At 51.8% G+C, this 13,068-nt stretch overlaps 1 protein-coding gene across 1 annotated transcript; it reads right to left on the minus strand.

Annotated features, from left to right (window-relative positions):
- Positions 1–1,412: 1,412 nt before the first annotated feature.
- Positions 1,413–12,700, minus strand: LOC143837144 (uncharacterized). The gene is made up of 5 exons (XM_077336661.1): positions 12,558–12,700; positions 10,696–11,088; positions 7,909–8,289; positions 5,202–5,324; positions 1,413–2,736 (listed from the first exon to the last, which is right to left on the minus strand). Coding segments are annotated over exons 1-5 (954 nt in total). The 5' UTR covers positions 12,613–12,700; the 3' UTR covers positions 1,413–2,734.
- Between the last annotated feature and the right edge of the window lie 368 nt (positions 12,701–13,068).

Raw genomic sequence — 13,068 nt, forward strand, 5'->3', positions numbered from 1 at the left:
ATTTGCTATGGAATTTGGCACAGCTGAGTCAGAGAGATGATAAGGAGTCTTCCAGCAGGTTCACAAACCATCAGGGAATGATTCATTGAAAATATCTGTTTTAATGGGCAAAGACAGACAATTCTTTCCTGCAGGCCATATAGAAAACAAAGGAACTGGTGGAGGACTGGGAGTGGGCGTCCCAAGTTGTGCCCTGTACTTGGGTCGGAGTAGGAGACCTTTTGTCCCATACGAAATATACACCTGCTCAAGGTGAGCGATTAGAACAGGCTGTCTGGTTTCTTGAGGGCCCCGGGAGGGTTTCCTAAATGGGTGGGAGTTAATTAATTTCTAATGTATTTTTAAATTTTTTAAGCATTTGTGGGGTGATATGTGGTCATGCTGACCCACCATCCCTCCCTCCCTCCTGAAATGGCCCATGCCAGAAGCAGAGAAAGGGGTGTGTGAGAGACCCTGCATTCTGTGTTTTGATCCCATGCCTTGCAGGTAAGGGCGTGTCTTCTCTTGCGTATCAATCAACTGTTTCCGGTAACTACAGAAGCATCTGTTCAAATACACAAATTACCTTCGTTCAAGTAATCCAGTTTTTTTGTTGGCGGTGGCCTGTTGCAAAAATTCAGGGGGGAAAGGGTTTCCTCTCACCTGCTGGGGAAAACCTCCTGGCCTGTGGGATTACACAGTCTCTTCCCCCAATGGGGCAAAGTCCAGGGAACTGAGATCGTAACACCCATTAATGAATCAATCTGCATTCCAGGTTTAGCATTTCCTGCATTCCTCATTCTTGGGCAATCAGTCCTTGCTGTCCTCCAGAGGTTTGCTTCTGCAATTTATTAACCAGCTCTGCTAATGATCAACGCCTCCTGGCCATGGGGAAGCAATGGGCAGGCCTTGAGTTCCAGGTTCCTCCCCACCACAAAAGTTTTTTTTTTTTTCATGTTGCTGCAAAGCCAAGAAGTAGGTCAGGCCGACAGATTTCGCACTCGGACCTTCCAGTTTTCAGGAGGAGGGAAGGAAAAGTTATGTTTGTAAGCTGCCAAATTGGCTACTCAAGTAAAGTCAATAAACAAAATCCTCTTTTATTCCAAAAGTAAAAGATGCCAGTATGCAGGCTGGTTACAAAGTGTATTCAAATGTATTTTCTTCAGAAATATTACAAAGAATTTCTTCCATTTTCATCCAGTTAGTAACAATCTTGACACCATAGCTCAAGAGAAAAATTTTCCAGGGAGATATAAAACAGAATCTTATTCCAAGTAGTTAGGGCAGGGGTAGTCAAACTGCGGCCCTCCAGATGTCCATGGACTACAATTCCCAGAAGCCCCTGCCAGCATTCGCTGGCAGGGGCTCCTGGGAATTGTAGTCCATGGACATCTGGAGGGCCGCAGTTTGACTACACCTGAGTTAGGGTGTTGAGCAAGAGCTGCAGCTGCCTTCTAATCCTTCCCAGGGGCCACACCCACCCCTGTCCAAAAACAACTGGAACCAGCAGCCCATTGGGTTCTCCTGAGCCGGATCCTCCTTGTGACTAGTGGTGAGCAGAGAGCTAGAACTGGAACTGAAGCCACCGAGGGAAAGATGCTCCCTTGAAAACAAGCCATATACACCGGACCTCGTTTGGGTTTTGAGTTTTGGCTTTCGTTTTTAAGAATAAAGAAGATTCTCTGTTTGTCCATCGCCGTTTGGTCAGCTTTCTTCTCGACCTCGACATTTGTCGGCAGGTAGGTCTTCTCTAACAAATAGGGATGCCAGCCTCCAGGTGGGCCCTGGGGATCCCCTGGACTTCCAGCTCATCTCTAAACGAGAGAGATCAGTTCCCCTGGAGGAAATTGTAGCTTTGGAGGATGAACTTCACTGCGTGATCTTCCACTGAGAACTCTTCATACCCACTCCCCACTCCACTCCCCCCCCCCCAAATCTGCAAGTATTTCCCAACCCAGAGCTGGCAACCTTACAGTCAGTTCCCCTTCTGGGCCTTGAAATCTGCCACAGACAGCACAGCACGGTTGACCCAGCAAATTTAGGGGGGGGGGGGACCAGTTGGATGATCTAGACACGGCCCATCCCTCCCCCAATCAATTGTGGTGAAAGAGATGCAGAGATTCTTCTGGGTTCCTCAGCAGAGAGGCCATGTCTACAGCTCTACCAGGTAGGAAGAAGTTATCCCCGTGCAAGTTCTCCCTCCTTCCAACACACCATGTTCCTTACTAAGAGGAGAGGCGTGCAGGAAGGCCAGGTTGGAAGGCCCCCCCCGTCCTGAAGAAAAGTTGTCCTGTCATCCCAAAGGGGCCCTGCAGAGCCAGTGGTATCTCCAGTAGCCACTCAGAAATCTTGTTCAGCCCTACCCACTTTCTGAGGACACTTTGGCAGCTCCAGGAAAGGAATCCGCAGTGGCCCACGGGCACCACGATGGAGATCCTTCTCTCCATCCTCACTTCATTCTTGCCAGCTAAGGAAAACCAGATCAGCTTCTATGGCCCCACTGCAGTTCAGGCTGAGCCGCCCAAAGCCCCCGTTGACCCTCAAAACTGGCCCTTGCTAACCGAGAAGACGTTGCAAATAAGGAGTTCAATTGGGCACAAGGCTTTTATTGGGGGGCGGGAGGGGGGGATGAGAGGCAGCAACACAAACAAAAGAAAAACACCCAGATTTGGAGCTCTGTTCTTGCTTCATTTTTGGCTCATAAATAAAGACAGAGCGGAGCTTCTTCTGGTGGCCTCTTTGGTGGAAAACACAATTCTGGGGAGAAAGATTTAAAGGAAGTAATTGTGAACTGTGTTGCTACAGCGAAGAGCACAAGCCAGTCAGGTAAAGTTTTACAACATCAGCATTTGTGTAGATGTGTTTTAAGATCCCTGCCCCAAGGAACTTACAATCCCCAATTTGGTACAGTGAGGAGAAACATGGAATAAAACAATGTTGATTTTAGCCGAGGGCGAACTAATATCTGTGTCTATCGGGCACAAGAGATGGGGAAGAGATGTTGTGTCCCTGTCAACTCCCTTGTGGAGTCCTGCAGGGAGCAGTTCTCTCCCCTGCACTGTTTAACTTCCTTACACGCCCTTCGGCCCAGCTGGTCTGGAGTTATGGGCTGGGTTGTCACCAATATGTGGATGAGACCCAGCTCTGTCTCCTGGTGGACAGCCACCCAGACTACCTCCCCCCAGATACATTTGCAAGAGGTTTGGAAACTGTGGCTGGATGGTTAGAGCAGAGTCGCCTGAAATTCAAGCCCTCCAAGATGGAGGTCCCGTGGCTGGGCTGGAAGGCCACAGATCAGGAAGCATGCCTACCCACCCTGGCTGGCGTGCAGCTTAATATCTCACCCTTGGCCAGGAATCTTGGGGTGATCCTGGATAGCTCCCTTTTGATGGAGGCCCATGTCACAGGAGTAGCTCACCTGGCATTCTTCCACCTGCACGAAGCAGGGCTACTAGCGCCCTATCTGTCCTCACACTGCTTGGCCACAGTCATCCATGCAACTGTCACCTCCAGACTGGACTTCTGTAACTCACTCTACGTGGGCCTGCCCTTGTCCCTGACCCGGAAATTGCAGCTGGTGCAAAATGCAGCTGCTAGGGTCCCCACAGGAACATCTTGGAGGGCCCACATCCAGCCAGTGCTGTAGCAGCTGCACTGGTTGCTGGTTGTAGGTTCAAGGTTTTGGTGTTAACCTTTAAGACAGTCAGTCATGAATCAAAGTAGCAGGAAAAATTAACTGCAGACGACGTGGAGCTGCCAACTTCCTCTTTCTTTGCCAGCTTCTGCTGCTACTCCTTCAATAGCAGCCTGTTCTGCATTGGATGACGTCTGCCTTTCAAAGAACGATTGTCACAGCCTGGTTGGAGAATACATGCCGGTTTGGGGGGTGAAGCTGAAGGATAGAGGGATTTGGGGAGCCCAGTGGGGAATAATACCATAGAGACCATCTTCCAAATGGGCCATTTTCTCCAGGGGACTCAGCCAATATTGCCAGTTTGGTGAAGTGGTTAGGAGTGTAGACTTCTAATCTGGCAAGCTGGGTTTGAATCTGTGCTCCCCCAAATGCAACCAGCTGAGTGACCTTGGGCTTGCCACAGCACTGATGAAGCTGTCCTGACCGAGCAGAAATACCAGGGCTCTCTCAGCCTCACTCACCCTGTTGTGGGGAGAGGAAAGGGAAGGCGACTGTAAGCCTCTTTGAGCCTCCTTCGGGTAGAGAAAAGTGGCATATAAGAACCAACTCTTCTTCCTCTTCTTCAGTAATATCAGGGCTCTCTCAGCCCCACCTCCCTCACAGGGCGTCTGTGGTGGGGAGAGGAAAGGGAAGGCGATTGTAAGCCTCTTTGAGACTGTTTAGGGTAGAGAAAAAAAACGGCATATAAACCAATTCTTCTAAAGAAGATTAAGCTCCCTCAACTGCATTTTGGGTTTTTTGAAAGAAGACTGCCACCTGGTGGCTATTATAGGACGTGCTGCAGGATACTGGATTTTCTCCAGTGTACTCTGTGCAGTTTCAGAAGACCTGCATCATTACACATTCCTCCCAGTGTTGGGCTCAGGCCCGGCTCAGAGTGGACTGGGTCATTATAGAGTGAAAATGAGGCTGACCTACATTCTGGCTTGGATGGGATTCGCTAGAGGCCAAACCACAAGGGGCCAAACTAGGGCTCTCCAGATGTCAATGAACATGGGAATTGTAGTCCATGGACACCTGCGGAGTCATAGGTTGCTCAAGGCAAGACTTCTCCCGAGGTGGCTGGCCACAGCCTCTCTCTGCCTAGCAACCCTGGCCTTCCTTCTTGTTCTCCTATCCAGGGCTGACCCTGATTAGCTTCCAAGTCCTGCTGAGTCCCGGGATGGGCAAACTGTGGACCTCCAGATGTCCATGGACTACAATGCCCATGAGCCCCTGCCAGCTTGGAATTGTAGTCCATGGACATCTGGAGGCCCACAGTTTGCCCACCCCTGGACTAGTCAGTTTCTATAGGAAAGTGGGGTAAAGATGCCAACCTCCAGGTGGGACCTGGGGCTCCCCTGGAATTACAGCTCCTCAGCAGGCGACAGACATCACTTCTCCCAGAGGAAAGGGGTGCTTTGGAGACTCTACCAAGGCCCCTCTCCTCTCCACCCCACCCCAAATCTCCCCCTCCCCCCGAGGTCGGTCTCCCTGCTTCTTATCCCAAGCGAGCTGTTCTGTGCCTCGCATGGCAGGGTATACTCACAGCAGAGCCCGCGGAAGAGGGAAGGAAAGGTGCTGGTCCAGGTGAACGAAACCAGCAAGGCTCCCGCAACGATTCCTGCGCAGTGGCCCAAGCCAGCCGCCTTCGCTTTTTGATGGTCTCTGTCTGCAAGAGAAAGCGAGGGCAATGGTGGCGGCACCTTCTCTACACCCTGAGACTGATTTTTGTGCTTGCTTCGTTTCAGCCCCGCCTTTCTCACAAGGGGCTTCCATTGTTTCTGCTTTATCCTTACAACCACCCTGCAAGGTAGGTTAGGCAGACAGAATGTGACTGGTCCAAGACCACTCAGCGAGATTTGAACCAGGGTCCCCTGGTGCTGATGCAGCGCTTTAAGCATTGAGTCCCCAGTGGGCCCCCCATGGACACTTTCCCTTGTGCTGGCCTTGGGTTGGCATGAGCTACAGGTGTTTAGAATGTGGACAGGGCCAGGTGGCACTTTAGCGAGCGTTCTCATTGGCCCCTGGGGATCTGATTGGCTGTGCAGATTTCTTTTAAAAACGTGGCTTTGGTAGCAGCCGCCACCACAGCACAAGGGTCTTCACTGGGTGTTTGAAGGTAAGCTGTTGTGTGGCTGACTCTGCCTCCTCAAGCGGCCTTTTTGTGGCTGACTCTGCCTCCTAAGGCGGCCATTTTGTTGCCTCCTCAAGCAGCCATGTTCTGGCTGACTGCCTCCTCAAGCGGCCTTTTTGTGGCTGACTCTGCCTCCTAAGGCAGCCATTTTGTTGCCTCCTCAAGCAGCCATGTTGTGGCTGACTCTGCCTCCTCAAGCGGCATTTTTGTGGCTGACTCTGCCTCCTAAGGCGGCCTTTTTGTGGCTGACTCTGCCTCCTAAGGCGGCCATTTTGTTGCCTCCTCAAGCAGCCATGTTGTGGCTGACTCTGCCTCCTCAAGCGGCCATTTTGTGGCTGACTCTGCCTCCTAAGGCGGCCATTTTGTTGCCTCCTCAAGCAGCCATGTTCTGGCTGACTGCCTCCTCAAGCGGCCTTTTTGTGGCTGACTCTGCCTCCTAAGGCGGCCATTTTGTTGCTTCCTCAAGCAGCCATGTTCTGGCTGACTGCCTCCTCAAGCGGCCTTTTTGTGGCTGACTCTGCCTCCTAAGGCAGCCATTTTGTTGCCTCCTCAAGCAGCCATGTTGTGGCTGACTCTGCCTCCTCAAGCGGCATTTTTGTGGCTGACTCTGCCTCCTAAGGCGGCCTTTTTGTGGCTGACTCTGCCTCCTAAGGCGGCCATTTTGTTGCCTCCTCAAGCAGCCATGTTGTGGCTGACTCTGCCTCCTCAAGCGGCCATTTTGTGGCTGTGCTCGCTACACAGTCAGAATGCCCAAGGGGCCCATAGGCTCACAATATGGGGGACCCCTGTTCAAACCACTAAACCATGCTGGGTTCTCACGATCTCTCCCAGGATCGGTGCCCAGTGACATTCTGCCGCAAGTGTATCCCCAAACCCTGCACATAGATAGGGATGGACGATGGGGCATGGATCTTATCACACAGGATGGGCTCTGGGGCATCCAAAGCTTTGCCCAATAAGCAGAGGAGTCTTCAGAGTAACACAAAGGGCTTGGGCTGCCAACCTAAGGGCTCTGTCCTTGGAGGAAGTCCCACAGAATCACAAGGGGCTCACTTCTGGGTGGATCGGGTCCTATTTCCGTCTAGAGCACAAAGCGGCATCCTGTGTAGGCTTGCCAGGTCTGGGTAGGGAGATTTTAGGAGCGGAGCTTGGTGAGGGGCTTCAATAGGGTCTGGTGCTGCCATTGAGCCCCCCCCTCCAAAACAGCCATTTTCTCCAGGGGAAATGGTCTGTGTCACCCGGGGATCAGTTGCAATCCCAGAAGGTTTCCAGCTGCCACTTGGAGGTTGGCAACCCCAGGTCTTGCCCTTTCCCCTCCCCTGCTGGCTATCCCCCTTCCCTGGGAAAACTGCTCATTGTCCATGTTCATGAGAACTCATCCTTCTAACCTGTTTTGTTAATAGCTCAGGATCCATTTCCCTAAAGGCTTTCCACTGCAACAGACCTCCAGCTTGGCTTGAACTCCAAGTCTGGCTTTACAGCTTGCCTCTCACAGGGTTACCATCCTCCCAGTGGGGCCTGGAGTTCTCCTGGAGTTACCTTTGGTCTCCAGACTATGAGACTCAGTTCTGCTAGGAGGGTAGACTCTATGGTATCATAGCTCATGGAGGTCTTCCCCAAACTCCACCTCCACCAGACACCATCCTCAATTCTCCTGGAATTTCCCAAGCCACAATTGGCAATCCTGCTTCACCCCTGCCCACATCAGTTCACTTCTGACACCATCACTGGCCCTTTTTCTGGAACTGGGCAAGCACCCAACGAACCCTTGTCAGAAGGGGCTGCTCTAGATTGGGTTGGGATATCTGGGTTGGGAAATACCTGGCACTTTGGAGGCTGGAGCTAGGGGAGAGGATATAATCTCTCTTTGGAGGCTGGAGCTAGGGGAGAGGATATAATAAATGGCCTCCAGAGTGGCTATTTTCTCCAAGGGGAACTGATCTTGCTTGTCCAGAGATCTGCAGGGGTACCCTGAAAGTGGGCAGTCCTCAGCCGCCCTTAGTGAAGGAAACTTTGCATTTTGGGAAAGCAAACTGAATTTGGGGACATCCCTGCCTCCTAAACGGTGGTGAACTTTCCCGCCAAACATCGTGGGTCCCAGAAGGGACAGGATACTTACTAGAGGAGGTTTGGTCGACCTGTAGTTCTATCACCCCCCAGTACTCCGGGGATTCTTCGGGCTCTTGGCCTGGCTGTTGCTGTTGCCCGTCCGAATGATACTCCATCCTCACTGTGTAGTTGCCGGAATCGGCGGTGGTGAGTTCCTTTATCAGCAAAGAGCAACCTGGTCCTATGGTCACCCTCTCGTCATCCCTCTGGGGGGCCTGCTGCTCTGGCAGTGGGGAATGGAGGATGGTCTGGGAGTTCCCAGAAGGTCCCACTTTGATCCATTCGCAGAAATCTATCCGAGGAGGGGTTTGCCGCGGGGTCAGGGTGACCAGCTCCCCTTGGATGGGTCTCTGCGGTTCGGATCGGATGGAGACGATGATTCGATCTGAGGCTGCAAAGACGGTAGAGAAGGATTGCATAGCGCTTAAAGTCAGGTTGGCACTTCATGCAATGGGACACCAGAGCTCTGGGTGAGGTTTAGCAGGTGTGGTCAAACTGCGGCCCTCCAGATGTCCATGGACTACAATTCCCATGAGCCCCTGCCAGCATTCGCTGGCAGGGGCTCATGGGAATTGTAGTCCATGGACATCTGGAGGGCCGCAGTTTGACCACCCCTGATGTTTAGGGTTTACCGGAGATTCGGGGGATGGAGCCCGGGGTGAGGAGGGACGTCTGCCTAAGGACATAAGAGAGGCCATGTTGGGTCACACCAATGGCCCATCCAGTCCTGCACACTGAGACACACAGTGGCCAAAAACCCAGGAGCCATTAGGAGGTCTACCAGTGGGGTCAGAAATCCAGAGGCCCTCCCACGGTGGCCCCTCAAACATCAAGACTACATTTTCCCAGACATATAGTTCCAGCTGTACCTTGTAGCTAATAGCCACTCATGGAGCTCTGCTCCATATGAGAACATAAGGGAAGCTATGTTGGATCGGGCCAATGGCCCATCCAATCCGACACTCTGTCTCACACAGTGGCCAAAGCCCAGGAACCATCAGGAGGTCCACCAGCAGGGCCAGAACTCCAGAAGCCCTCCCACTGTTGCCTCAGGCCCCAAGAGGACAGGGCATTCCTGCCACAGAGGCAGTACCCCCTCTAGACCTTGTGGCTAATAGCCACGGGTGGACCCCTGCTCCAGATGCTTCTCCAGTTCCCTCTTGAGGCTGTGCAGGCTTAGCATTGCCCTATCTTGAACAGCAAAAAAGAGAGATTTTTCCTTCAAACCAGCAATTGCTATGGCAAATTCCATTTAAACAAGCCTGCTATTTAAACTGTGATAATTGCTTTCACTAAGGCTGATTCTGCACTTACTTTGTTTTTTCCATTGTGGATCTTGCTGAATTCAGATCGATTTGAACTCAGGTCCTTCTCTATTCCCCCCCCCCAATTGAAACAGAAAGTGTTCTGCACTCGATTGGGAAAGCTCAGAGCGGGAAGGGGAGCCAGTCTTTTTCTTTTCTTGAATGGGACGGGGAGAGGAGAATCGGAGACAGCAGAGGAGGGGGGAATAAATCCAAGAGGCAAATCTCTGCTGAGAGAAGTTAGGGCTTCTGGAGCGCACCTTTTTAAAAAACGGCTCAAAAGAGGACAGATATATACGAAATGGAGGACATGTCTACAAAAAGGGCATCTGGTGACCTTATAATAACTTCATGTGGCAGGGAACCCCACATGACTCTGGCCAAAGAAGAGTCCCACCCCCCCTTTCTTTTTTTGTTCTAAGCTTCCTGTGCCTTCATTTCCCTGAGTGTCAACAAGTTTTTGTACTATGAAACAGGGAGAAAAGGACTTCTGTCTTGACCTTCTCTATCCCATGTGTATTTTTGTAAACAAAATCTGCTCAGGATCCCTGGTGGACTCTGGGGATCCTCAGGAATTACAGCGCCTCTCCAGAGCAATTCCCCTGGAGAAAAGGGCTGCTTTGGAGGGTGGGCTCCACAGTATGATACTGCTGAGGTCCCTCCTGCCCGAAATCCTGCCCACTCCTGGCTCTACTCCCAAAGCCTCCAAGTATTTCCCAACCCAAAGCTGGCAAGCCAGGGTCTTCTCAGAGGGAGGAACCTCAGCAGGGCGCAAAGCTGTGCCCCCCCCCCAAAGGGGCCATTTCTGCTGTGGAGCTGATCTCCTGGCACCCCCTGCAGGTTGACAGCCCCTAATTGCTGATTTTAACCTATTTGTGGCAATGAACTTTAAAAATGAATGTTAAGCTTAATCAATCAGTCAATCATGAAAGAAAGCGTGTGAGTGAGCAAAGAAAGCCATCAGGAAGCACGTCGGTTCCTTTGAAACATGGCATCTGATGAGAGTTTCACGGATCCCGTGTGGACTGCCAGACTGAACAAACAGGAGTTCCAGATCAGGGGTAGTCAAACTGCGGCCCTCCAGATGTCCATGGACTACAATTCCCAGGAGTCCCTGCCAGCTGGGAATTGTAGTCCATGGACATCTGGAGGGCCGCAGTTTGACTACCCCTGATCTAGATCCAGCCAGGTCCCAACTCTCCCTGGAACTGAAAGGAACCAAACCGTGACTATTGTCCTTTGGTCCCATCTGAGAAGCCAACAGGAGTAGCTGGAGAAGGCAACAAGGCGAGGGAAAGGCGGAGGCAGCCGATGAAGAGGGAGACCCAACAGACCCGAGCAAAGCTGTGAATTATAGGATGTGTTGGAGGCCAAAACTTCATAGGATCAGCATCATTCTGGGTTGACTTGACACACCCATGACCATTCAGAGAGAGGAAGCTGTGAGTTGGTACCGCCCAAAGCAGTCGTCCTCAGCAGTGATTCATGCTTACCCGACACTTGCAGATAAACAGAGCCGTCATAGAACTCGTGTCGCTGTTGACCTGATTGTTGGTTGGTCTCCACTGTGAAGCTGATGGAATAGTTCCCCGTGTCCGATAGTCTCAGATTGGCGATGTGCAGGGAGCAATCGGCGCTCGCTGTCTTCCGCCCAGTGTGAGATGTGCTGTTTCTCTGCTGGGGGGACTGGTCCGGGACATATTTGAGGATGGTTTCTTTCCCCCCATTATGGGGCTGCCAGCGCCACTCACATCGCACAAAATTCTGGGACCCTCCCTGCACCACGATGGTGACATCGTGCCCTTCTTCAGGCTCTGCGGGATCCAAGATCAAGGAGACCTTTCTCTGGGCTGCTGCCAAATGCCACATGCAGCCCCAAAGAACGCCTGCCAGGAGAAAAGGAAATCGGATTCAATTCTGGAAGCTTTGGATTGTGTGAAGGAAGGTTTGTTTCATGCGTTTGGTAATAGTCTGCTGAGTTAAAAAGTGCCAGGGTTGTGTGATTCGGCCACCGAAGCAGCCGTTCCTGCCTGTAGCGCTGTGGCACTGTGGCGCTGGCTGCTACGGGTGGGGACGGCCGCTTCGGCAGCCGAATCGCACAACCCTACAATCCTGTTCCGCTTCACAAACACACACACATGCCTGAAGCGGCCTAAGACAATCAACCTCAAACAACAGGAACACACAATGAAGATCACAGCAAAAAATAAAAAATAAAATAAAACAGTTCATCTCTGTATATATAATTAATAGTGCAATAAGTTGTTAATTAAATTCTGTCCTGGTTAATATCCAATCCTTGGCAAGCCAGGGGAAGGATTCTCAATAATACACCCTGAACAGGATTCTGGCATGGACAAAGCCTGTTTTATAACTTTCTTCCACCGGACTAGCAAATGTCATAAGCTCTCTGTGGAACCTGGCTTACAGTGTCTTGTGCCGCAATTCTTTGCCTATAACCCAGGTTGGATAAGAATCAGGAGTGACGGCAGAGGGTATTTCTCTTGTATCTTCTAATCGTCCATGCCATTAACTGAATCTGACCATCATTCCATCAAGGTCAGTATTGCTTACCCAGACTGGAAGCAGCTCTCCAGGGTCTTAGGCAGAGGTTTTTCATATTGCCTCTTCTTGACCCCTTTATCTGGAGCTGCTGGGGATTGAATCTGGGACCTTTTGTATGCCAAGCAAAGGCTCTTCTGCCGAGTTCCAGCCCCACTTCCTGGCTCTCCAGGGTCTCAGACGGAGGTCATTCCCATCTCCTCCTGCCTGGTCCTATGAACTGGAGGTGCTGGGGATCGAACCTTGGACCTTTTATATGCCAAGCAGAGTCTCTGCCACCAAGCAGAGTCTCTGCCACTCTCCAGGGTCTCAGGCAGAGGTCTTTCCCATCGTCTCCTTCCTGGTACTTCTAACAGGAGATGTCAGGATTGGACCTGGGACCTTCTGCATGCCATGTAGAGGCTCTAGCACTGACCCACAGCCCCACTTCATAGTTCTCCAGGTTCTCAGGCAGAAGTCTTTCCCGCCACCTACTGCCTGGTCCTAGACTTTGACTCTTCTCTCCAAGTTCACCCTGGACCAAACCCAAGATCTTCTGCATGCCAAGCAGAGGCTCTTCCACCAAGTCATGGCCCCTCCCAAGATAGGTAGCTTCATAATGAGCCACACCCTTGGTCTATCATGGACCAGTGGTGGCTCTCAGGCAGAGCTCTTTCCCACCCCCTCCTGCCTGGTCCTTTTAACATCTGGAGAGCTGCAGTTTGGCCACCCCCGGTGTAGAGAGAAACAGCTCATGTTGGGTGGCAGAAAACAGTTCTGTGGCCATCAATTGGCATAGGTGCTCCTGACTCACCTGCCAGGACGAGGGCCTTCAGGGATTCCCTCCCTCCCTGGGATGGATCGGTCATCTTGACTGTGCACAATTAGCCTGCGATGCCTGCAGAGGAAGAGGCTGGCTGGGTCCTCCGTTCTTGCAGAGACCTGAGTTGTTCTGGGCAGAGGTCCTGGGCTTCAGCCTCCTTGTTGCATCTGCTTCCCTTTTTCATGCACTTGCAGGAAGCAGCTTTCCCATGTGACGCACCTGAGGGGATGAGCCGTTTGCCTTCTTTGGGCCTCTTGGTGCCTTGGAGGTTGCATCACCCTGAAGTGACAAAGGCTGAGGGGGGGGGGTTGTGGTGGGGATGGGGCAGTGTCCTAACAGGGAAGCTGTCATCACGGCAGGTTCCCCAGTTTTTCTGGGGCACAGAGCTATTGCAGCACCCCCTCCCCACACAATGGATTTGTCCCCTAATTTCAACCCCCCCCACACACAATCCTCCTGTGAGGTAGATTGAACTGAAAGACGAAATCAGACAGGTGCTGTG

Source organism: Paroedura picta, chromosome 5 (assembly GCF_049243985.1).
Source record: "Paroedura picta isolate Pp20150507F chromosome 5, Ppicta_v3.0, whole genome shotgun sequence".
Lineage (NCBI taxonomy): Eukaryota > Metazoa > Chordata > Lepidosauria > Squamata > Gekkonidae > Paroedura > Paroedura picta.

What these genes read in the sequence shown, in the direction of transcription:
- LOC143837144 (XM_077336661.1), bottom strand. Translation starts at nt 12,612, where the DNA reads ATGACCGATCCATCCCAGGGAGGGAGGGAATCCCTGAAGGCCCTCGTC. An exon ending in GAAGGCCCTCGTCCTGGCAG is followed by an intron (nt 11,089 to 12,557) that starts GTGAGTCAGGAG and finishes TTCTCCTGGCAG; the next exon opens with GCGTTCTTTGGGGCTGCATG. An exon ending in GGTCGACCAAACCTCCTCTA is followed by an intron (nt 5,325 to 7,908) that starts GTAAGTATCCTG and finishes TTTCTCTTGCAG; the next exon opens with ACAGAGACCATCAAAAAGCG.